Raw genomic sequence first — 26,334 nt, forward strand, 5'->3', positions numbered from 1 at the left:
GGAGAGTATACTGACTGGTTGCATCATGGCCTGGTAGGGAAACACCAATGCCTTTCAATGGGGAAGCCTGCAAAAAAAATGGATACAGCCTGCCCATCATGAGTAAACCCTCCCCACCACTGAGCACATCCACATTGAGGGCTCTCACAAGAAAGCAGCATCCATTGTCAAGGACCCTTACCATCCAGGCCACTGTTGCCATCAGGAAGGATTTACTGGGGCCTCAGGACTCACACCACCAGGTTCAGCAACAGTTATTACCCCTCAACCATCAGGCTCTTAAACCAGAGCGGATAGCTTCACTTGTCCCATCACTGAGCTGTCCCACGATCAATGGACTCACTTTCAAGGACTCCACATCTCATGTTCTCGATACTTATTGCTTATTTATTATTTCTTTTCTTTCTCTCTATCTACTTACTGTGAATGCCTGGAAGAAACTGAATTTCAGGGTTGTTTATGGTGATATATATGTACTTTGATAAAAAAATTTACTTTGAACTTGAACTTTGAGATTATCAGGCAGTGTTACAGATAGACAGTGGGGTATCTGGAGGGAGCAATACTCCTGCACCATGGGAAAGCCCCACAGCTATCATACCCCCCACAGCTACTTGGCCTGCCCTTGTGGGTTAAAGATGGGTCCTTTCCTCTTGAGTGTTAAGCTTGGGTGGCCTCCTCAACACACCAGTGAGCTACTAAGATGCAACCGTGATCACCAATAGCAGGCTGGAATTATTTCCAGCATCTGCAGATTTTCTCTTGTTTGTGATTGGAATTATCCATACTCGTGTTATTAAGCTCCACAAGTAAAGTAGTTCTGCTACAAGTGCAAACCTGAGGTTTTGCAATTACTGAAGGTTACAGATTTCTGGCAGAATTGTAATCATAAAGGACAGCAAGATTCAAAAACACAAAATGAAGTTAGTAAATACTTTAAGACTTAGTTTCAGCTTTGCTGGGATTTGGTAATTCTTTTACCTTTGCATTTGCTGTATCAAAGATGGTCTCCACTAGGAGAAGGTCAACCCCACCATCAAGTAAGCCTCTGGCCTGTTCTTCATAAGCTTCAACTAACTCATCAAATGCTGTAAAATAGATTTATCAACACTGAAATGTCATAGGACAAGAATTAGACAACAAAATAAATGAGTTACCTCCCCCAGGATATAGTCTATTAGTCTTTCTTTAAAAGACTTGGGCTGTTGGAGTTCAGACTGAGTTTCGCTAGGAGTGTGGTGGAAAAGACAGATAAATGGAGTGGATGTACAGAATATTTATGAATGACAGAGCAAGCCAAAGTGACTGAAGACCTTTCTCATGTTCCGCCGATTCCTGCAATCCTGAATTTCAAAGTAGCAGTTTGTCTGAGCAACATCTGGTTTGCTTTGCACTATTTCTCTTTTGTTCACCACCTACATACAACTCACACAAGCTTAAAGCACTATTTGTCTGAGTACAGAAGATTAGAAAAGCTCAATTCAGTGCATTTGTCTAACCAAGTCCAAAAACAAAATGCAAGATAATTTCTTGCCAAATATCTGCCTAATGTTCACAAATTAAAATCAGACCTTGACTCTTGCATTGCATTCCCTCTGAGATCCATCTCACAGTCTGCCTCCATCCTCCCCACAACTGTGTTTTTTCAGTGACATAACAGCTCCTAAAGGTTTTAATAGACAATAGGTGCAGGAGTAGGCCATTCAGCCCTTCCAGCCAGCACCACCATTCACTGTAATCATGGCTGATCATCCACAATCAGTACCCTGTTCCTGCCTTCTCCCCATATCCCTTCGCTCTGCTATCTTTAAGAGCTCTATCTAACTCTTTCCTGAAAGAATCCAGAGAATTGGCCTCCACTGCCTTCTGAGGTAGAGCATTCCACAGAACCACAACCCTCTATGTGAAAAAGTTTTTCCTCAACTCCGTTCTAAATGGTCTACCCCTTATTCTTAAACTGTGGCCTCTGGTTCTGGACTCCGCCAACATTGGGAACATGTTTCCTGCCTCTAGCGTGTCCAATCCCTTAATAATCTTATATGTTTCAATCAGATCCCCTCTCATCCTTCTAAATTCCAGTGTATACAAGCCCAGTCACTCCAATCTTTCAACATATGACAGTCCCACCGTCCCAGGAATTAACCTCATGAACCTACGCTGCACTCCCTCAATAGTTAGAATATCCTTCCTCAAATTTGTAGACCAAATTGTATATTTAAGATCTTAAATATCACAGCAAGTATATAATTCCACCCCTCTAACCAATCATATAAACTCTGTAGCTATGATACAAAGCAGGGTGGTCCAAATCAATCATGTATCTATTCAACTCAGCACCATCCTTTCTATTATAAAACCATATGTGGTACAAACTACACCTTATAATGACACTAGGAAACGCTGAAGCCAAACAACACTGTTTAGCCGACACGATCAACTTACTCACAAATTAAGAGCACAGTATGAAAATTTTCCTCTTATCCGTACTCTATAGAGTACTGTGCAAAAGTCTTGGGCACATATACATAGCTAGAGTACCTAAAACTTTTGCACAGTATGGCATATTATGCCTTTCCAGTTACCATATAACACTTAATACTACTGAGCTAATACAAAGCTAAAACAACACACACAAAACGCTGGAGGAACTCAGCAAGTCACCGAGATGTGAGACCTTCATAACGTTGACTGTTTATTATTTTCCATGGATGCTGCCCGTCTTGCTGAGTTCCTCCAGAATTTTGTGTGTGTTGTTTTGGATTTCCAGCATTTGCAGTTTCTCGTGTTTATAATAAAATGCTAAGTACTCTTATTTCTGTTTCCCAACCACTTTCCTATTTTAACCAATATATAGTACAGTGCAAAAGTTGTAAGCACCATAGCTATATATTGGTGCTATTTACAAATAGTGAATTCCAAAACAAGTAAGATAAAAATCAACAGAATAGAAATCACTGGCAACTTGGATAACTACTGTAATGCTGAGTTATATTGGCTCGTATATGTCTCGGGGAAATCCCACCCAGCACCTGCCTCAACGCTTCCCACAGAGTCGGTTGCTGCACCACTGCCGCCTGAATCATTCCCGAACATCAATCATCAGCCAGCACACACAGTACGTTTTACCAAGTACACTTTATAGATATTACTAAGTCTATGAAATTAATATAAATTCGATACAGAAAAGGAAGTAATGGAAAAAAAAGAGGCGCCAGACTTATCAAAGTCCAAGTTCTTCGCACACAACTGTTGGAGCTCAATCGATTTCTGACGACCACCCGGATCCTGTCGACTCACGGCTCGGGACCACCCGAAGTGATCGACTGGAGCCTTTCCGCACGTCCGCCGTCCTCCTCCGACTCCCCGCCAAAAATCCTGTCCGCCGTCCTCCCCGTCTCTCCTCCGACTCCCTGTCAAAACCCCATACACCGTCCTCCCCGTCTCTCCTCCAACTCCCCGCCAAAAACCCCGCTCACCGTCCTCCCCGTCTCTCCTCCGACTCCCCGCCAAAAACCCCATTCCCAGTCATATGAGACAGCATTATCATCCGAAAAAAACGACACATGAACACCCATTGGCTAATAGCACCCTGCTATCTGTACTAACCCAAGCAACTGTCTAGCTAGAGACTTTCTCAGCATTTAACATAACTAAGAAGCATTCCCAAGTATAACATAACAAAGAAGCCATTTTAAATTTAACACACAGAAAAGAAAGACCCCGTACAATACATCTTAACATAATCTTTGGTTTTAGAGACAAGTTCTAAACTCCTCTAATGGCATAGACAATACTTTCTTACTTATGTTTCTGTAGTCTGGTCTCTCCACAGATGGTGATACTGACAATGTTTTGTTGGTTGGTCCTATTGCCCCAGCCACAAATCTTCGGGTACCTGTAACGAACAGCATAACAAATGAAAGCCAACGTATTTAGGAAGGGCAATAAATAATAAATACTATTAGATAAACACTTAGCACATTTTGTTTTCTCAAGCCAAATTTAAATAGAAACATCAGTAGACAAGTTGGTCCCTCAAACCTGATCTATCACTCAATGAGATTACCTTTAATGGAATGTGGGTGTCACTGGTAGGTCCAAAATCTATGGCTCCTGAAGAATTATCAAAAGGAAAGCTAGACGAGCTGTCTTGTTGAAGCACTGCTGCACATTTTGTAAAGGTGCTCCCACAGTGTCACTGGGTTAGGAGTCCAAGGATTTAGATTTCTGATGATGCACTCATATCTACACTGATAAAGTGCTTTAAGGGGTTAGTCATGATCAGAATCAACTTCTACCTAAGCAAGGATCTGAACCCGCCGCAGCTACCTATCGCCACAATCGAACATATAAAATGAACTTGCACAAAAAACATGCTGGCCCAAGTAATCCAAGTGGTATATAGCATTTTAATTCTTCCCATTCTTCTGTATCCAGTTGTAAATCATACAGCCCTTCCCTCCGCCACACCATACGTTCCTTCGATAATGCTGAAGCAAAACTGAACTATTCAATTTAACCATCCACCATCCTAATAAATTCCACCTTCTCCCTGCTTCTTGGATAAAATTGTCTCTGAATTTCCTGGTTCTGTGGTTATTGGCCAAATTTGATACAACTTATTTTGACAACACAAAGACAATAATAACCTGTTTGTGCTCCCACGTCATCAGCCACCTTCCTGGCCAGCTCTGCTGCAGTTCTGTTTAGTCGATAAACCTGGGATGAAGAAAATCAATACATGTTCAACAGGAAGAACCTGCAGGTCATTATCACAACAAGATAACAGAGCATTCAATTACACGGTTCTTTATCACATTTCAAAGCATTTAATCAATGGATTTAAATACAGCTACAGAGATTGAGATTCAGGAAAATGTAATAAACTCTGAGATCCCACAATTCATGCTGTTGGTAGAAGGAACATTAGACAGGATGGGGAGTCAATTTCTGTGTTCTTTATGAACAGCTCCACCCACTTAAGTAGCGAGGTGAAGACATGATTTCACATCCCTTCCAAAATGCAGAACTCCACCAGAGTAACACTGAGGGGACTGAGAATGCAACCTCATGTAGTGAGCTCAAGTTCAAGTTTAATTGTCATTCAACCACACACAATGAATACAGCCAAACAGCAGCATTCCTCTGAAGCCAAGGTGTAAAACAGAGCCAGCAGTCATATAAAAACATACACTAACAAAAATAAATTGAAAAGTAATAATGTAGCCCAAGTCCCTGAGTGTCATGGCCTGTAGATTGATGGTGCATGGATGCTGGCCTGGAGCCATATTTCTGCACCAGTGTTTATAATAATCATGGATGTGGTGTTGCTGCCTATTCTTAATGACTGCAGTCTGATGATCAGGATGTTGAGGATCGAGTTGCAGAGGGAGGCATTAACTCCCGAGGTCTGGAGTATGATGATGAGTTTGAATGGAATTATAGTATTGAAGGTGGAGCTGCAGTCAATTACTTGAGGACGAAAAAAAAATTACTAGGAGCAAATGACAGTCACTAATCCCAGTGTAAAAACATCTTTCCAAATGAATAAACCAAACAACTGGAATGCTTTCTAAGCACCACCCACTCAAGAAGATCATTACAAGAGCCACCAGGCTTGTGGTGAACTTTGAGCCAGCCACTGCTACACTGGATAATGTCAACTGCAGCATTTGATCCTGTATTCCTTCATGCAGATCGAGATTAACTTAACTTCATCGAGCTGTAACCTAACGTGGCGATAACATGACTTCTGTAGTAAACTGGATATGCACAGATATTTACTGAAGGCCACACTGACTATGAATGCGAAATCCTGCATCACCAAATATACAATCCCTTACAAACTACAGATACTACTGAACTCACTGAGTTCCTCCAGCAGACTGTTGTTCCAGATCCCAGCAAATACAGTCTTGTGTCTACAATAAATATTTACTGTTTTCCTATGCATGGGATGTATGAGGTGTATGGGGTGTCAGGGAGAGGTAGCACCTCTGGTGGGGGAACATGTGGCATCCTTTTCAAGGCAGTTTGTCCACCTTTGGTCCTCACCTGGCACTCAGCTCTCACCTGTGGCTCCCCGTAGCTGTTTGGATGCGACAGCAGCCACACCCCAGGCAGCGCCTTCAACAAGCCAGCTAAACCAGGTGAGGGTAGCAGACGGGTCTCAAACCCTCGGTGTGATAGAGAGTTGTCTATCCCAGCATGTGAAGACAGACTCTGGCGGATTGAGCGGACGAGACCAATGGAAGGTCCAATGGTCAAGAAGGCGGTCTCTGCAAGCGTCGTGGAACGTGTAGAGCACGACAAGACACAGAAGACGTCCTGGTCATCCACTGTGCCTAGTCCCATCTCCGGCCCATCTCGACTCTTGTCTTGCCACTGGATCCAGATGGGATTTGGGAAGAGAGAGTGAGGCTGACGCTGCGCAATTCTCCCTCACTTAAATCCAAATCAAGCACTAGTCTCAACACCATCATAAAGCCGGCTGGTGGTGTAGTGGCATCAGCGCTGGATTTTGGGGCGAGAGGTCCCAAGTTCGAATCCGGCCGGCTCCCATGCACACTCTCCATCCGTGCTGGGTTGAGTGTCGAGCTAGCAACTTGACCTCGTAAAAACTACTAATGGTGTCGAGGTCTTCATCGATAACGATGGATGAACCTTATATATAAATATTGGGCATTAAGCAAGAACATAGAAAAAGAACAGGCCCTGTAGCCCATAATGTTATGCCATAAAAATTAAACATATAAAAATTAAACTGGAAATAAAATGCCAAATGCTTACACAATGTCCATATTCTTTCATCTGTACATTCATGTGCCGATCTAAGAGCCTCTTTAATGCCTCAATTATATTTGCCCTCACCACCACCCTGGCAGCACACCAACCACTTTCTGTGTAAAAAAAAACTTGCCCTGCGCAGCTCCTTTGAACATATCCACACACCTTAAATACATCCCCCCGGATAGTAGCTTTTTCAACTCTGGGGAAGGAATACCAGCTGTCTACTCTGGCTTTAGCTCTCAATGTTACAACCTCTATCATATTTCCCCTCACACTCTGCTTCTCCAGGGAAAACATCACACACATGACCAACCTCTGCAGGTCCACTGAACCAGGAAGTATCCTGGTAAACCTCTTCTGCACCCTCTCAACATGCTTCCTTTATTAGGGTGATCAGAACTGAATGCAATACAATCTAACTAGAATTTTACAAAGGAGCAACATAACTTCCTGACTCTTGACCTCGACTAATAAAAGCATGTCATATGCCTTCTTTACCATCCTTGTGTAGCCACTTTCAAGGAGCTATGGGCTTGGGCTACAAGATCCATTTGCACATCAACATTGTTATAAAGGTCTCGCCATTAACAGTGTTCTGTCAATTTACATTGATCTCCCAAAGTACACCACTTCACATTTAAACTCCATTTGCCATTTCTCTACCTATGTTTACAAACAATCTACAGTACTGTGCATAAGTCTTAGGCACATGTAAAAAAAAATCTGTAAAGCCAAAGACTTCTGCACAGTACAGTATTCTTTGCTAGTCCCCTACATGATCCAAAACACCACAAACCTTCGTATCATCCCCATCTTCTTGCTCGTGATGAATCAGAATCAGGTTTATTATCACCGGCATGTGTCATGAAATTTGTTAACTTAGCAGCAGTAGTTCAATGCAATACATACAAACCCCATTTCCAGAAGACTTGGGATATTTTCCAAAATGCAATAAAAACAAAAATCTGTGATACGTTAATTCACAAGAACCTTTATTTAACTGACAAAAGTACAAAGAAAAGATTTTCAATAGTTTTACTGACCAACTTAATTGTATTTTGTAAACATACACAAATTTAGAATTTGATGGCTGCAACACACTCAACAAAAGTTGGGACAGAGTTAAAATAAGATTGAAAAGTGCACAGAATATTCAAGTAACACTGGTTTGGAAGGCTCCACATTAAGCAGGCTAATTGGTAGCAGGTGAGGTATCATGACTGGGTATAAAAGTAGCGTCCATCAAAGGCTCAGTCTTTGGACAGGAAGGGAGTGTGGGCTGCTGCTGGAAGCTGGCTGTGTTTTGCTTGATGCGTGAGTGTGTTTTGGAACCTGTTGAGGGAAAGAGAGTGGGGAAGGAATGGAAATTGCTGGGAGGGGGTCGTGTGGGTCCGGTAATGGTGGACAAGAGGCGGGGTTGAGGGAAAGAAAGTGGAGAAGGAGAGGGATAGAGACTTGGGACCAGAGGTAGGCAGCTGGGGAGAGGTGGATTATTGGATTATTGTGAAGGGAGAAATAAAGGGAATGAAGAGGTAGTGAGGGGTCGGATGAATAAAAACCAAGACAAAGGGAATAAAAGAATAAGAAATGATAGTGGAGAAAGCTCTGAAAGTGAGGAAGATGAACAAGCTCAGAGAGGAGGTGTTGTCATAATTAGGTTTAATGAGAAGGCTCAGGGACATATGAAGAAAATTAACCTGTTTGTGCTAACAACAACTCTGACAAATAAGATAGGGGAAATAGTATTTGCAAAAGTCCTTAATGATGGCAACTTATTGGTAAGATGTGCGAATGAGGAACAACTTGAGAAAGCACTCAAGCTAAAAGAGATAGGAAAATGCAAGGTGGAATACACTGGGAGGGTGGGAGCACATAACAGTGGTTGTAAAGGAGTGATCACGGGGATACCAATGAGCATAAATATGGAGGAGATAAAGAGGAATATCAAAGGAGGGAAAGTAATGAATGTTCAAAGACTGAAAACAACAAAGGAGGGAGTGAAAAAGGAAAGTGAATCAGTATTGATTGAATTTGAAGAAGAAAGAGTGCCAAGGAAGGTGTTCCTGGGTTTCATGAGTTACCCAGTAAGGGTGTATGTGCCAAAGCCATTGAGGTGCTATAATTGTCAAAGGTTTGGACACGTGGCTAAAAACTGTGAAAGGCAGAGGAGATGTGCTAGATGTGGGGGTGATCATGAATATGGAAAGTGCGGAACAGGAGTTCAACCAAAATGCTGCAATTGTGGAGGAGCTCATAATGTTGCATATAGTGGGTGTGAGGTTGTGAGACGGGAGACTAAAATTCAAGAAATAAGAGTGAAAAGAAAGATCACTTATGCAGAAGCTGTAAGAATGTCAAGAGAACAGAATAATGCTCCTAATGAACAAGGAGCAATAGGGATACCAGAGATGCAACAAAGAACAAATGACAGGATTTATGTAGACAAAAAGGCTCTAGTAACATTCATTGCAGGAGTGATTAATAGTACTGCTGAGGTAAAGTCAAAAAGTGACAAAATTCAGCTGGTGGTAAAAGCAGCAGTAAACCATTTAGGGTTAGTAGGACTGACATGGGAGGAAGTGAGGGAGAACCTCAGTAATCAGTCAAGCCAGGAAGTGTCATGTGTTGGTAAATACTAATTATGGTGATTCTTTTACAATGGAATGCAAGGAGCTTACTGGCCAATAGCCAGGAATTCAAGCACTTTATTAAAGAAATGGTTGTAAAACCGGATGTTGTGTGTATTCAGGAAACTTGGTTGAAACCAACTTTAGACTTTGTGGTATATGGGTATACAATGATAAGGAAAGATAGAAATCTAGGGGGAGGAGGGGGTTGTGCTATGTTAATCAAGCGAGGTATACCATATAGGGTACTGGAAAAAGGAGATGATCAGGAATACATAGTGGTGGAAGTGTGGGAGAGAGGGGAGGGAATGGTTATAATTAACTACTACAATCCATGTAAAAGGTTGGATTTGGACAGCCTATTAAAGATACAAGGACAAAACAGACATAAAGTAGTGTGGTGTGCAGATTTCAATGCTCATAGCACAATATGGGGGGATCAGATTACAGATCCAAATGGAAAGGTAATTGAAGATTTGATGGAAGAAAGGGATTTGGTGTGTATGAATGATGGTAGTGGCACAAGGATAGATATAACAGGAACTGAGTCAGTGTTAGATATTACGTTAGTGTCTAATACCTTGGCTGGCATTAGTAACTGGGGAGTTTGGACTGCTTCAACAGTAGGCAGTGATCACTACCCAGTTTTGTATTCAGTGGGTGAAAGAGTTGAAGAAAGATGGCGGAACAGGTGGTGGAACCCCAAAGTGGGCGTTTGAAAAAGCTGATTGGAGTAAGTTCCAGAAGTTGAGTGAAGAAAGGTTGACAAAGATTGATATTTCTGGAAATGTAGATGAATTAAACAGTCAGGTGACTTCAGCAATTATCATGGCAGCAGAAGGGTCTATACCTAGGAGTAAAAATAGGATGAATAGAAAACTGGTACCATGGTGGACAGAGGAATGTTGTCAGGCTGTAAAAAACAGAAATAGAGCATTCAGGCTAGTTAAAAGAACCCATAATATGCAGCATTTGGTTCAATATAAGAAAGCACAGGCAGTGGTGAGAAGAACTATACGTCAAGCTAAAAGGGCAAGTTGGAGGAGTTTTTGCGACAAGGTAGGAAGAACAACACCTGTGGGAGAGATATGGGGAATGATTAAGAGGATGGGAGGAGATAGAAGGGAATGGGAATATCCAGTAATGATATCTGAGGAGGAAACTGCAGTCTCCAGTAGGGTTAAGGCTGAGGTCATGGCCAAGTCATTTGTACTGATACACAGTTCAGAAAACTTGTCTGAAGAAGGGACAGAATAATGAGCCAACACCCAGGTGTGTTAAGCAGGAGGGAAGGAACAGATGATATAATTGATGATCCATTTACATTAGCAGAAATGGTGAGAGCAATAAAGAGATCGAGACCAACCTCCCCAGGGAAAGATCTGATATGCTCTGTGATGCTAAAAAATCTAGGAGAAGGAGCGCTCTTGAAGTTGCTGCATTTTTATAACAGAGTGTGGGAGGAGGGAAGATTACCAAGTGCATGGAAAGAAGCAGTAGTAATTCCAATAAGGAAGCCTGGCAAGGATCTGTCAAAACCCACTAGCTACAGACCAATTGCATTAACATCAAGTATATGTAAGATAATGGAAAGGATGATAACAGAAAGGTTATCATATGAGCTTGAGAAAAGGGGAATGCTGGCAAGTTATCAGAGTGGTTTTAGAAAAGGAAGGAATTCCATGGACTCAGTGATTATGTTAGAGACTGAAATAAGGAAGGCCCAGGCAAATAGAGAGTCAGTAGTGGCAGTGTTCTTTGACATTGAAAAAGCATATGATATGATGTGGAAGGAAGGATTATTAATTAAACTGCACAAGATGGGGGTTGGTGGGAGAGTTTTTAATTGGATTAAAGATTTTTTGTTTGGTAGAAAAATTCAAGTTCGGATTGGATCAGAATTATCAAAACAGTACATAGTGGAAAATGGCACACCTCAAGGTAGTGTGATTAGCCCATTACTTTTCATGATTATGATCAATGATGTCTTCACAAAGGTACCAGTGGATATAGGTAGGTCACTGTTTGCGGATGATGGGGCCTTGTGGAAAAGAGGCAGGAACATGGACTATATAATCAGGAAACTACAAGAAGCAATTGATGAAGTGATGGAGTGGGGTTATGATTGGGGATGTAGATTTTCAGTAGATAAAACTCAAACTGTATTTTTTACCAGGAAAAGGGTTGAGGTAGGGAAGAAGTTAAGGATGTATGGGGTTGAATTAGAAAGGGCTGCATCATTTAAATTTCTGGGAGTTATATTTGATTCACGATTAACATGGGCAGACCATATCAGGAAAGTTGAGGAGAAATGTAAAAAAGTAATAAATGTGATGAGATGTTTGACTGGTAGGGAATGGGGAGCAAGTTGTTCAGCTTTGAAGAGAATGTATGTGGCTTTAGTAAGATCTGTATTAGATTATGGAAATATAGTATATGGATCAGCAGCTAGGTCTCTTATAAGGAAACTGGATGTGATTCAGGCTCAGGCCTTGAGAGTGTGCAGTGGGGCTTTTAAAACGTCACCAGTGTCAGCCCTACAGATAGAAATGGGAATAATGCCTTTGGAACTAAGAAGGATGCAACTGATGGCAAACTACTGGGCTAACTTGCAGGGGCACAATGATTCTCACCCTACTAAAGGAGTGTTGCAGGAGTGCTGGGAAAATGGGAGGTTTCAGAGGGATACCTTTAGTCGGGTAGGGAATGATATCGCGAAAGAATGTGGAGTGTTTGATCTGAGGATAAGTCCTTCAGTCGTTTATCCGGTTGTAGCTCCATGGAAGCTTGTATGGCCTGACATAGACTGGCATTTGTTAGAGGTAAAAAGGAAAGAAAGATATAAAACAGATTTGGTAAATGCATTTAACTGTCATGTGATGGAAAAGTATAGTGATTATACTCACATTTATACAGATGGTGCGAAGGAACCTGAAACAGGAGTGACAGGGTTTGGGGTGGTAATACCAGCAAAAGAAATTGGAATCAGCAGAAGAACATCTAATAAATTAGGGGTGTTTACAGTGGAGATGCTGGCAGTGTTGGTTGCGTTGCAATGGGTGCAGAAAGCCAGACCATCCAAAGCATTGATATGTTCAGATTCATCCTCAGTTCTAGCAAGTTTAAGGTCTTTTCACACAAACAGTCGGCAAGATGTACTTTATGAAGTCCTTCAGTTAGTTACAAGAATTGCAAATCAGGGAGGTCAGGTAAAATTTCTATGGGTTCCAGCACATGTAGGGGTGAAGGGGAATGAGAGGGTGGATGAGTTGGCAAAGAGGGCGTTAAAGAAAGAAAATGTGGAAATGCACATTAGTATCAGTAAAGCAGTGGTTAAGTGTGTAATCTGGGAAAAAGTCAACCGAATGTGGCAAGAAAGATGGGACGGAGGGGAAAGGGAGGCATTTATATCAAATACAAAAGAGTATTGCAGTTACTAGGGTAGGTAATGGAAACAGAAGAGAGGAAATTGTGTGGACTAGGTTAAGGCTGGGGCACTGTGCAAAAAACAAAACATTGAAAATGATAGGGAGACACCAGACAGGATTGTGTGAGGAATGTCAGGAAGAGGAGTCAGTAGAACATGTAGTTCTGAGTTGCAGGAAGTATGGGAGACAGAGAGAGATGATGAGAAATAAATTAAGGGAGTTGGGGATGCAGGAATTTACATTAAAAAGGTTGCTGGGCATGGGTGAGAGAGCACAAGTCCGGGTATTTTTAGCGTTTTTAAGGGGTACAGGGGTTTTTTTATAGAATATGACGAATAAACAGGAATAGGATACTAGGATGGTCAAAGATGGGAGGGTGAAGTGTAGGTTTGTGTGTGTGTGTGTGTGTGTGTGTGCGTGTGTGTGTGATTGGGTGAAGGGATTTAGAATGTATGTCTAGTGCACATTCTGGAGCAGAGGGTGGCGGTAATGCACCATTAAGCTGGATGCCAACCGCTGTAAAACAAGATACAGACAGACAGACAGGCTCAGTCTTTGCAAGCAAGGATGGGTCGTGGCTCACCCCTTTGTGCCAAAATTCGTGAGAGGATTGTTAGTCAGTTCAAAAGGAACGTTTCTCAACACAAGATTGCGGAGAATTTGGGTCTTTCAACATCTACAGTACATAATATTGTGAAAAGATTCAGAGAATTCAGAGACATCTCAGTGCATAAAGGGCAAGGTCGGAAACTGCTGTTGAATGTGTGTGATCTTCGAGCCCTCAGGCGGCACTGCCTAAGAAACCGTCATGCTACTGTGACAATTATAGCCACCTGGGCTCGGGAGTACTTCGGAAAACCATTGTCACTCAACACAGTCCGTCGCTGCATCCAGAAATGCAAATTGAAACTGTATTATGCAAGGAGGAAGCCATACATCAACTCTATGCAGAAATGCCAGTGAGTTCTCTGGGCCCGAGCTCATCTCAGATGGACCGAAAGACTGTGGAACTGTGTGCTGTGGTCAGATGAGTCCACATTTCAGCTAGCTTTCTGAAAAAATGGGTGTCGAGTTCTCTGTGCCAAAGATGAAAATGACCATCCAGATTGTTATCAGCGAAAGGTGCAAAAGCCAGCATCTGTGATGGTATGGGGGTGCATCAGTGCCCATGGCATGGGTGAGTTGCATGTATGTGAAGGTACCATTGACTCTGAGGTGTATATTAGGATTTTAGAGAGACATATGTTGCCATCAAGGCGACATCTCTTCCCGGGACGTCCATGCTTATTTCAGCAGGACAATGCCAGACCACACTCTGCACGGGCTACAACAGCGTGGCTTTGTAGACACAGAGTGCGTGTGCTTGACCGGCCTGCTGCCAGTCCAGATCCATCTCCTATTGAAAATGTATGGCGCACCATGAAGAGGAGAATCAGACAACGGAGACCACGGACTGTTCAGCAGCTGAAGTTTTATATCAAGCAAGAATGGACAAAATTTCCAATTGCAAATCTACTACAATTAGTATCCTCAGTTCCAAAACGATTAAGAAGTGTTATTAAAAGGAAAGGTGATGTAACACAATCATAAACATGCCTCTGTCCGAACTTTTGTTGAGTGTGTTGCAGCCATCAAATTCTAAATTTGTGTATGTTTACAAAATACAATTAAGTTGGTCAGTAAAACTATTGAAAATCTTTTCTTTGTACTTTTGTCAGTTAAATAAAGGTACACGTGAATTAACATATCACAGATTTTTGATTTTATTGCATTTTGGAAAATATCCCAACTTTTCTGGAAATGGGGTTTGTAATATGGAAGGAAAAAAACAAAATAAAATAATAATAAGTAGATCCATTATAGTATACATATATTGAATAGATTAAAAATCATGCAAGAAATAGAATATATATTAAAAAAGTGAGCTAGTGTCCAAGGGTTCAATGTCCATTGAGGAATCAGATGGCAGAGGGAAAGAAGCTGTTCCTGAATCACTGAGTATATGCCTTCAGGCTTCTGTATCTCCTCCCTGATGGTAACAATGAGAAAGGGCATGTCCTGGGTGCTGGAGGTCCTTAATAATGGACACTGCCTTCTGAGACACCACTCCTTGAAGATGTCCTGGGTACTTTGTAGGCTAGTACCCAAGATGGAGCTGACTAAATTTACAACCCTCTGCAGCTTCTTTCAGTCCTGTGCAGTAGCCAGCACCACCACCCCCCCCACCAAAGTGATGCAGCCTGTCAGAATGCTCTCCACAGTACATTATAGAAGTTTTTGAGTGTATTTGTTGACATACCAAATCACTTCAAACTCCTAATGAAGTATAGCTACTGTCTTGCCTTCTTATGGCATCCATTAGTCTTGCGAGACCATGGATCTGCACCTGGAAAGTCTTGCTTCAGTCTGTGTTAGAGCAGCATCTGTTGTGGCTGTAGAGGCCCACATGGGAGTGACAGTCTCGGCTGCATTGACTGCACTTGAAGGCGCTGTCCTCCAGAGTTGTCTTGGTGCTGTTTTTCCGATGAGTGTGCTTTTCTTCAGCAGCAAGCCTCAGCTTCTCTTCTCCTCTTTTTAGACCTCTGCGTAGTTCCAGCCTCCAGTGAGAGCGATCGCTTTCTTTATAACTGCATCGATATGTTAGGAATGCTTTGGAATTTTCTTTAATCCTACTTGCCACAGACTTCATGGCCCATCCTGGTTTATCTTGGTGTTCTCTTCTGGCTTCTTTATAATCCTCAAGAGCTGTTGTTGATTTTAGCTTCCTAAACTGGATGTATGTTTCCTTCTCCTGCTTGACTAAATTCACCACCACCTCTCTCGGCATCCTTCTCCTTCCTTCTTACTGGGGCACACCCTCTACTCTCTACTCCGTGCAGTTGGCCTTTAAACACCCTTCATATGTCTGATGTGGATTTGCCAAAACACAGCAGTTCCCAATGAACTCTCCCAAATAATTTATATTCACTGATTTTATTTCCCCCTTTCCTGTCGACATGGATTAGAGGATTTGCCAGGCTGATTGGTGCTGCGTATGATTGTTGGTACTGTGTGTTGCACCTCGGCTCCAGAGTAACATTTAGCTGTATTCATGTATGGCTGAATGCCAATTAAAGCTGAACTATGAACTAAAACACCGAGAGTACTCAACAGATCAGGGCACATTAGTAAGCAGAGGAGGAGTTGATGCTTCCAATCAAAAGGACCTTTTGTTAGAACTTAAAAACCGAGACAGTCGTTTGTGAAACTGCAGACAGGGTGGGGGATGTCTCTAATCTGGTAATTGTGGGAATTAGCTGGAAACAGTTTATCTCACAATGAGTGTGAGAACAGAAACAAATGAATATAGATAAAGGGTAGGTTAGGCATGGCCTTCACTCCCACAGGCAGGAATTAAAATAAAAAGAATTACGCTCTTAATGTGAAACTCTAACCACCACCAGCTGAACTTCACTTACATGCTACAGAAATTAGTTTATTTAATTACACAAGTCACATGCAAGGCAAATGTTCTTGCTAATTTATACAAACAGTACAAGTTTATTAATAGCAATTGTAATTTTGTAAACTCCTGCACCACCAATTTGTGATAATCACAACACAAAAAGAGGACTAGTCTACAATCAAACAATAATAAGTAGCTATATTTCATATGCAGTATGTCATCAAAGACTTGCAGATTTTTACAAATGAGCCATGGACAGCATTCTGATCGGTTGCATCAACTGCCTGGTACGGATTGAAAGAGGCTGTAACGGTTGTAAACTCAGCCAGGTTAATCACAGACACAAGCCTCTGCACAATCAAGGGTATCTTCAAAAGGTGGTGTCTGAAGGCGGCGACATCCATCATTAAGGACCCTCACCAGCCAGGACATGCCCTCCTCTCATTACTACCATCAGCGAGGTGCCAAAAGAGCCTGAACATTTTAGGAAACAGCTTCTGCCATCAGATTTCTGAACACTACCTCACTATTCCTCTTTCTCACACAACTCAGAAATCAAAGCCTGATGGTTGAAGTCCCAGGTTGGCGTGTCCTGAAGTCACAGGATGTCTGTGTCTCTGAGCCAGGCTGGAGGTCCGGAAGCGGCCTGTCTGTGTGTGAGTGGAGTGGGAGGCAGGGAAGTTGTTTTGTTTGGTTGCTGTTATTGTACCATTGTTGTTCTGCTGAACATTGTGGCTATGCCCTACTGGTGGCACTCACAGGCTTCCCCCAACACATCCTCAGGCTGTGCTGGTTGTTAATGCAAATGGGCGCATTTCACTGAACGTTCTGATGTGCATGTGATAAGCAAATAAATTTGACGTAAAAGAAGGTTGAACGAGAACAGAGGATGTTGCTGGGATTAGAGGACCTGAGTTATAAGGAAAGATTGAGGGGAGATTTGATAGAGGTATACAAAATTATGAGGAGTAGACAGGGTAAATGCAAGTGGGCTTTTTCCACTGAGGTTTGGGTGGGACAAGCGGTCATATGTTAAAAGTGAAAGGTGAAAAATTTAAGGGGAACGTGAAGGGAAACTTCTTTACTCAGAGGGTCGTGAGAGTGTGGAACCAGCTACCAGCACGTGGTGCATGTGAGCTCAAATTCAATGCTTAAGAGAAGTTTGGATAGCTACATGGATGGTAGGGGTACAGAGCGCTATGGTCCTGGTGCAGGTCAATAGGAGGAGGCAGCTTAAATAATTTGGCACGAGATGGGCCAAATAGCCTGTTTCTGACTAAGGGTCTTGGCCCGAAACATCGACTGTACCTCTTCCTAGAGATGCTGCCTGGTCTGCTCCATTCACCAGCAACTTTTATGTGTGTTGCTTGAAATTCCAGCATCTGCAGAATTCCTCATGTTAGCCTGTTTCTGTGCTGTACTTCACCTTGACACTGTTATTGTAATTTACAGCAAACTTGTATGCATTGTACTATTGCCACAAAACAACAAGTTTCATGTATGTCAGTGATCATAAACCTAATTCTAATTCTGATGTGTCTTGGCTGCATGGCAGAAGGATTGTTGAGCAGGTCGAGAATGGCCTTTGCTATCCACACTCCAGCCCTCTTCTCCTGTTACCTCTCCAGGAGAGCTAAAGTTAATCACAAGAACATCTCTGAAGCAGGGACGAAAAGCATCTTGAATAAAAAAAATGATATTCTCTTGTCACACTTTTTCTCAAAGACATCCATTTCCAGGTAGAGGAACGATTTCTTACCAAATACTCCAATCCATAGTCAGCTTGTGCAACTCTCGTACTACTGAAGGTGTTTGTCTCCACAATGTCTGCTCCAGCCAGCAAATACTCCTAAATTAAAAAGACACCTTGCTCAGAAAAGGAAATAAAATCTTTATTATCCAGGAAGTAATGATGTTATACTTCTTAAATCAACTTTTGGGAAAATGCTTTTTAAATTCAGTTTTGCGCTACACCATGTTTTCTTCAGTGAACCTGTTTTTATAAATCTCATTTTCAATCATTCTTATTATACTACCTACCCTTCAATGGCACAGCTAACATAAAAAGGCCATCCCAACCACCTGACAGCCGCCTTCTTGAGCCAATGAAATCCTTTCAGTGAAAGAGCAGGAAGTTTTTTTTACTGATATACAGTATTGAGTCCGTCGAGCCACATTGCCCAATAATCCCTCATTTTAATCCTCGCCTAATCAGGGGACAATTTACAATGATTAATTAACCTAGCAACCAGTATGTCTCTGGACTGTGGGAGGAAACCCACACAGTACATACAGAATCCTTACAGGTATTGGCGGGAATTGAAGCCGGGTCACTTGCACTGTAAAGTGTTGTGCTAACCACTATGATACCGTGCCGCCCAAAGTTCAAGGATAATTACCCAAGAACAAAAAGTGTTAAATTTGAATTCAGATGTTTTGCAGTTTGGAGGGGAGTTTGCATATGATGCTCTCATTCACCCCACTCACATCTAGACTGTAGAAAGCAGAAGTCTGAAATATTGTTGAAAATGCCATGCTGAGTTGCTGCAGTACACTTTACGCACACAAACATGTAACTGATGCAGTCCATTAATTTGTCAAGTATTTAAGAACATTTTCCCCCTCTGCTCCTTTGTCAAACACAGACTTTGAGCACCAGCTACTTCATTTACTCCAGGGCTCCTGTGGCCATTGGGTCTCACTTCCTTCCTATGAATTTGAATCAAGCTTTCCCTCACTCTATTTCTATTGTTCCTAATGACAGTCTATATTCCAAAAATAGTGATGGAGCAGAGATTGGCAAAGTGAAAATGAGTTGGACAGGCAAATACAGGAAAGTTGAATAATATGAAAGCAAAACAGAAAAGTGTGGTATTTTCCAAATGTAGAAAAAACACTAAAGATAATGACTCTGGCCTACATTCTCCACCTTTTGGCCCGATTTTCAGTGCGACTTCCCCTTAATTGTTTTCCAGGCAAAACATTCAGGACTCTAGACTCTTTTTCTGCTCATACCTGCACAAAACATGCCAAATCACATGAACTGTAAAACTCAGATCCTGCTCTCTCAGAGTGGCAAACCAGTTTTTACCCTTTTGGGAAAGCAATTAGGACTGAACAACAGCCACACAAATGAAGTAGAGAATGTTCACGATTTCTGTTCCCAGAAAGATCATCAATGGTTTTTAACTAATCAAAGTAAGTCTGTCATTTACAATTCCTGTAACTTTAATCCAAGATGAAGGTTTTTGCCATACCTCATGAATTTTGCAGATAATATCTGCTTGTGTTATACTGAGAAGGTCATTATTCCCTTTTAAAGGCCTAGGATGATCTTTGAATTCCTCACCACGATAATCATCTTCGTCAAGTTTACACTGCTGAATCATGGTACCCATCCCTCCATCCAACACCATGATACGCCTTTGCAGAATTCTGTTAAGTTCATCTTGAGCACAGTTCCTTAATTCTGGAATTGAGATGATTTCTTTTTAAAATCAAGTGCAAGATAGAATACACATTTTAAAAATATAATACATCAGGTCCTGAACATCAGCTGACAGGAATGTAATTCAAATGTCACTGTGGTAATTGTTCTCAGCTGAAGGAAACACAATTTATGGAATTAAAGAATGCAAAGAAATGTAGTTAGTGAGATGGAGGCACTGTAAACTAGATTCATCAACTGAATGTATTTCTTAAACTTTCCAATATTTAAGTAAATTACAGCTTTTCCAGAAGTGGACAAATAGCTATCAACACAAAGGAGGAAACTGAGAGGCATGATGGAGTTCAGTCATTGAACAGCTGGCTTCTCAAGTATATTTAAATTAATTACATAAAACTATCCCTTCAAGAAAGAACATATTTATTTAGCGTCTCATTATGTTTATGGCATCCTGGGATACAATAGAGACAAGAGACTTATTTCAAGTTTGGTCACTGTTAATGAGGCAAACCAACTGATGTACACAGAGGTAATAAACAACACTGGGTTGATGGCTATGGTGAAAATGCTGGCCAGGAGAACTTTTTGCCATTGAAATATTTGTCTAACAGAATACGCTGAAAGTACTGAGCAAGTGCAGATCAATTTAGCGTTTGATCTTACACTAGAACACGTCCATATTAATGCACTGAAATATGAGATTTCACATTTCAAGTTTGTAGTGGAGCTTTTTAGTTCACAATAACAATGTATACACCATAAGAAAGATGATACTTGGCGAGTGCATATGAAGTCTTCAAAGTAAGTCCGTGCTGAAATAAGTACAAACATTCCTCAGCACTAAGAATCTTTACAGTTAAAACATAAATAATTGGATTTTCATCAGAAATTCATTTTTGCTTCAGCAACACATCCTCGTGATTATCCTATCAACAGAGTTTTAGTGAAACTTTTATCAGATAAAAACAAAAGACAAAGATCAGCTTTATAAAGATTATAAAGAATAGATGATGAAATGCACAGATTAAGATTTCAGCACACAATTGCAGGAAAAGAACATACATTTGTGTAATACAGTGAGATTCTGGTTAATTGGGACACATCAGGACCAGTACATTCTGGCCCAATTAAGCGCTGCCCCAATCAGCTGAAGTTTCATGGAAATAGTTAAAAAGGTATTTTAAAAAGCCAAACTACCATTTAACTAAGAAAAATTACTAATTAAAATGAAATACAGAACACATTAGAACATTACCACTACCTTAACAGTACTATAAAACTGTATTATTTCCTAATAATCAACAGAAGAATTCATTCAGTGTATGTCTTTTAATTGACTGTAAATTAACAAAATCAGTGCAGACACCTAGTGTAGACAATGGACTGCATTCACACAATACTTTCGACAACTGCATCCAAATTTTCACTTTCATTGTAACATTCAAGATGATTGTCAGTTCATTCAAATTTTTCATAGTTCCTAACTTGTTGAAGTAGTAAAATAGTTTTACTTTCACTCCCGCCTGTTTTTGGTATCTTTAAACCTGAATGCTTGAAACCGCAGTCAGCAAAACAGTTCTGAATTGTCTTACAGCTTATTTCTTGCCAACTATCAGTGACACATAATCACTGCTTTTTGAACACAAACACAGGCAACTGACTCTATTTTAAGAACTGTTCATTCTAAGCACAGTGCAGTGTCTAACAGCCACCGACTGAGGCTAGTTATAAAAACTCTTCAGCAACTGTCTCCTGTCCCAATTAAGCAGCATAGTGTCCCAAATAAATGAAGGAAATCACAGCAACACACATCAAAGTTGCTGGTGAACGCAGCAGGCCAGGCAGCATCTCTAGGAAGAGGTACAGTCGACGTTTCGGGTCGAGACCCTTCGTCAGGACTAACTGAAGGAAGAGCTAGTAAGAGATTTGAAAGTGGGAGGGGGAGGGGGAGATCCAAAATGATAGGAGAAGACAGGAGGGGGAGGGATGGAGCCAAGAGCTGGACAGGTGATTGGCAAAAGGGATATGAGAAGATCATGGGACAGGAGGCCCAAGGAGAAGGAAAAGGGGGAGGGGGGGAAAAAACCCAGAGGATGGGCAAGGGGTATAGTCAGAGGGAGAAAAAGGAGAGAGAGAGAGAAAGAATGTGTGTATATAAATAAATAACAGATGGGGTATGAGGGGGATGTGGGGCATCAGCGGAAGTTAGAGAAGTCAATGTTCATGCCATCAGGTTGGAGGCTACCCAGACGGAATATAAGGTGTTGTTCCTCCAACCTGAGTGTGGCTTCATCTCTACAGTAGAGGAGGCCGTGGATAGACATACCAGAGTGGGAATGGGATGTGGAATTAAAATGTGCGGCCACTGGGAGATCCTGCTTTCTCTGGCGGACAGAGCGTAGGTGTTCAGCAAAACAATCTCCCAGTCTGCGTTGGGTCTCACCAATATATAGGCCACATCGGGAGCACCAGACGCAGTATATCACCCCAGCCGACTCACAGGTGAAGTGTCGCCTCACCTGGAAGGACTGTCTGGGGCCCTGAATGGTGGTGAGGGAGGAAGTGTAGGGGCATGTGTAGCACTTGTTCCGCTTACAAGGATAAGTGCCAGGAGGGAGATCAGTAGGTAGGGATGTGGGGGACGAATGGACAAGGGAGTTGCATAGGGAGCAATCCCTGCAGAAAGCGCGGGGGGGGGGGGAAGATGTGCTTAGTCCCTCCTGGAACTTATCCTTGTAAGCAGAACAAGTGCTACACATGCCCTTACACTTCCTCCCTTACCACCATTCAGGGCCCCAGACAGTCCTTCCAGGTGAGGCGACACTTCACCTGTGAGTCGGCTGGGGTGATATACTGCGTCCGGTGCTCCCGATGTGGCCTCCATACGCAGATTGGGAGATCATTTTGCTGAACACCTACGCTCTGTCCGCCAGAGAAAGCAAGATCTCCCAGTGGCCAAACATTTTAATTCCACATCCCATTCTGATATCTCTATCCACGGCCTCCTCTACTGTAAAGATGAAACCACACTCAGGTTGGAGGAACAACAGCTTATATTCTGTCTGGGTAGCCTCCAACCTGATGGCATGAACCCTGACTTCTCTAACTTCTGCTAATGCCCCACCTCCCCCTCGTACCCCATTCATTATTTATTTATATACACACATTCTTTCTCCCTCTGACTATACCCCTTGCCCACCCTCTGGGTTTTTTACCCCCTCCCCCTTTTCCTTCTCCCTGGGCCTCCTGTCCCATGATGCTCTTATATCCCTTTTGCCAATCACCTGTCCAGCTCTTGGCTCCATCCCTCCCCCTCCTGTCTTCTCCTATCATTTTGGATCTCCCCCTCCCCCTTTCAAATCTCTTACTAGCTCTTCCTTCAGTTAGTCCTGACAAAGGGTCTCGGCCGAAACGTCGACTGTACCTCTTCCTAGAGATGCTGCCTGGCCTGCTGCGTTCACCAGCAACTTTGATGTGTGTTGCTTAAATTTCCAGCATCTGCAGAATTCCTCGCGTTTATGAAGGAAGTCAGTTATTTCGACTGGTTTTCATTCTTTAAGAGTTATCCCAAATAAGCGGCTGCCTTAATTAACCAATGGCCCAATTAATGGGAATCTACTGTATCTTTAATGTCTCAAGGACATACTAAAGCTTTACAGATAACCTAAATTATTAGATCAATTTTTGCAACAAAATAGAACAGCCAATTTATGTCGCGGCAAGGATCCAAAACAGCAACATACGTGAGCAGGCAGTATTTTAAAATGCCTTTGGTTGAATATCAACATTTACATGAAAATATTAACAAATCCACTCGAGATAACAAACAGATGCTCTGAGTAACATCGCACCTGCAGGAAGGGATCTCCAGTTGCGTTGCATCGTCGTAACCGCAAGAGTTAAATGAGAATATATCCTCTGGATTGCGGCAGGAACCAGCCACCAGCAGGTCAGCGACCTGAAACATTAATTTCGTTGCTCTGTGGATGTTGCCTCTGCCGGCGACTGAAGAACAGCGTCTTCTCTGCCGCTGGCAAACTCCTGAACTTGCCAATCATCACACTGTCTCTCTCTCACACACACACACCGGTGGTGCTGCCAAGTTCCTGTGCCCTTAACTCTACCTCTCTCGATTATTCCGCTATTGTCACTTTAACAAATCTTCATGCTTTACTTCAATTTGGGCCAAAATCTTTGCTCAATTCCATTGCTTTGCGTGTGTGGTTGTATTTATTGTACTCGTCCAGCTTTATGTGAGCAAGGAATTTCAGTGCACCCCGGTGAAGATAGCAATAAACTAATATGACCTAAAACACCACGCTTGTGCACTAGGCAAAATCTCCTGTCCCAGGAGGACCCTCACCCGCAGGGCCTCCCCCTACACCCCCTTTTACCCTCTCGGTGCTGCCCTCACCCCACCGGCCGCTCACCCCGCCCACGGCCCACCTCTACTTACCCACTCCCCGCGCTCCCGTCGCGTAAGCCGGCGCCATGTGTCCTCTGTGTGCCAGCCTGGCAGCTTTCAGCCTCGTCCCGTACCCGGCGCGGCCCACAGCCCGGGCCCCTCTCGCTCCCGCGATCAGCAACACTGTGAAGATTCTCGTTGGGACCAGTAGCTCCGAAACAAGCCCATCCTTGCGTTCGGCACCGCTCCAGTCACCCGTTCCTATTCTCAACGACAGCATGCGCGCCTCCTCTAGTGCGCAGACGCCATTCCTGCCCCGCCGGCCGTTCCTTCTCCAGTGCGCAGGCGCCATTCCTGTCTCGCCGGCCGTCCCTTCTCCAGTGCGCAGGCGCTATTTTTTGCCCCTGCTCTTCTCCGCTGTGCAGACGCATTTCCTGACCTCCGGACACTCTTCCTGCTCAAGAGGTACAGTTGTCACATGCAACGACCATTCGAACCGTTTCCTGTATTAACAATGGGCAGCTGCCCATAGGCAGGTTTCCGGTAGGATGGTGGTGCGCTCGGTCGCAGCGGCCTCACCGGAGACAAACAAAAGTGTAATTGTTTGTCCTTCGAGTTTTCTGTGCAATCGCAAGACACCGCTGGATCTTGTGTACTGCAGGTCCGAACTGCTGCTGGCTGCGCAACGCGTTGTCAGCGGCTGCATCCTTCCAAGGAGCAAGGTCAGAGGCAGTGCGTGGTCCAAGAAACGGTGCAAAGGATTGTCTTATCACAAGCTAAAAACTTTGCAGATGCAACACACAAAATTCTGGAGGAACTTAGCAGGGCAGGCAGCATCTATGAAAAAAAAGTATAGTTGATGTTTTGGGCATATAGTAACTATGTTCTTCTGCTATCATAATTATATGTGTTGCATGTGACTGTTGGTACTATGCTTGCACTTTGGCTCCAGAGAGGAACACTTCCATTTGGCCACATTCATGTATGGTTGAGTGACATTTAAACTGGAATTGCCACTTCCATGGCACCAGGCACTGCTAATATTGCAAACTATCCCATTAAAGTGTTACTACACATGAGCAATCCTCACAGATGTGACGGCATCTTTACCACATCTGGGATGCAAAGGCTGGAGTGATTCTTCAGATGCTGGAAATCGTGAGCAATACACAGAATACTGGAGGAACTCAGCAAGTCGGACAGCATCGACGTAGGCGGAATGAAGAGTCAACGTTTTGGGCCAAGACCCTTCATCAGGGTTAGATTCCTGACACAGAGAATCAATTCGAGTGGTCCATGGCTGATCTTTGTAAGTCTCTTAAAAAAAAAGTCACATCTTTTTTCATATTTGCTCAAAACCTGCACATCTGGAAGGCAAACTGAAAAAGCTGGAAACATCAAGTCAAGAAGCATGTAAGGAAAGACTGGGGTTAACATCTGATCTTTCATTTGTTTATATTTGATGGAATCTGCAACAAAAACAAATGCTGGAAGAACTCAGCTGACCAAGCAGCATCTGTGGAAAAAGAAACCAGTTAACATTTCAGATCAAAGACCCTTCATCTATTAATAAGATCCCTCAAATGCTTTTATATTAATAATTCCTGGTTTCTCCTCAGTAGAACTGGAGCACCACATGGAAATTTATGAATTAACAGAAATATGCCTGAGTTATGTAATTTATAAACAATGCAGAATTCAGATTTCGAGAATTCATTGCAGTTTTAAGTTTCCACAATTATTGTGTCAGCATGCTATTGAAGCTGCAAATAAATAGTTGTTCAGTGTTCTGTTCACAGCAAGGTATCATCTGTTGTGGTACTTGACAGTTTATTCCTATGTCATTCAGTTAGCCAACCCCACATGGGAGGAGCTCACATGTTGTACAAGCAGCATGATCGATAAAGTTCAGTTGAATGTCCTGCAAGCTGTCGTGCTGCTGTGTTCTCTGCACTCTCCATCAATATCAAACACATCATCTATACCAAATAAACTTAGAAAATAAGGTTACAGAGTCAACCAGTTTAGCAAGTATTCATTTTAATAAAGTTTCAATCGTCACTAAGGATAAAAACATGTTGTTATATTTTACAAGTAACTTTACAGGGGCAAAGGTCTGAAATCTCCAGAACATTTTACTACTTTCCCATAAAATAGCAGAGGATGTGCTTTTCCAACTCCCCCCACCCCCA

At 42.5% G+C, this 26,334-nt stretch overlaps 1 protein-coding gene across 2 annotated transcripts in view; it reads right to left on the reverse strand.

Annotated features, from left to right (window-relative positions):
* The window catches only part of mtr (5-methyltetrahydrofolate-homocysteine methyltransferase), an 80,796-nt gene extending 56,270 nt beyond the window's left edge, over nucleotides 1-24,526 (reverse strand). Inside the window, exons 1-6 of one of the 2 annotated variants that reach the window (XM_063055579.1) lie at nucleotides 24,194-24,526; nucleotides 19,547-19,758; nucleotides 18,049-18,138; nucleotides 4,650-4,719; nucleotides 3,803-3,895; nucleotides 982-1,088 (exon numbers count right to left, since the gene is read on the reverse strand). In XM_063055579.1, coding sequence (XP_062911649.1) covers nucleotides 982-1,088; nucleotides 3,803-3,895; nucleotides 4,650-4,719; nucleotides 18,049-18,138; nucleotides 19,547-19,758; nucleotides 24,194-24,494 — 873 coding nt within the window. In that variant the 5' untranslated portion in view covers nucleotides 24,495-24,526. The remainder of the gene's footprint in view (nucleotides 1-981; nucleotides 1,089-3,802; nucleotides 3,896-4,649; nucleotides 4,720-18,048; nucleotides 18,139-19,546; nucleotides 19,759-24,193) is intronic. The other variant, XM_063055580.1, reaches the window with a different exon arrangement.
* Between the last annotated feature and the right edge of the window lie 1,808 nt (nucleotides 24,527-26,334).

Source organism: Mobula hypostoma, chromosome 8 (genome assembly GCF_963921235.1).
Source record: "Mobula hypostoma chromosome 8, sMobHyp1.1, whole genome shotgun sequence".
Lineage (NCBI taxonomy): Eukaryota > Metazoa > Chordata > Chondrichthyes > Myliobatiformes > Myliobatidae > Mobula > Mobula hypostoma.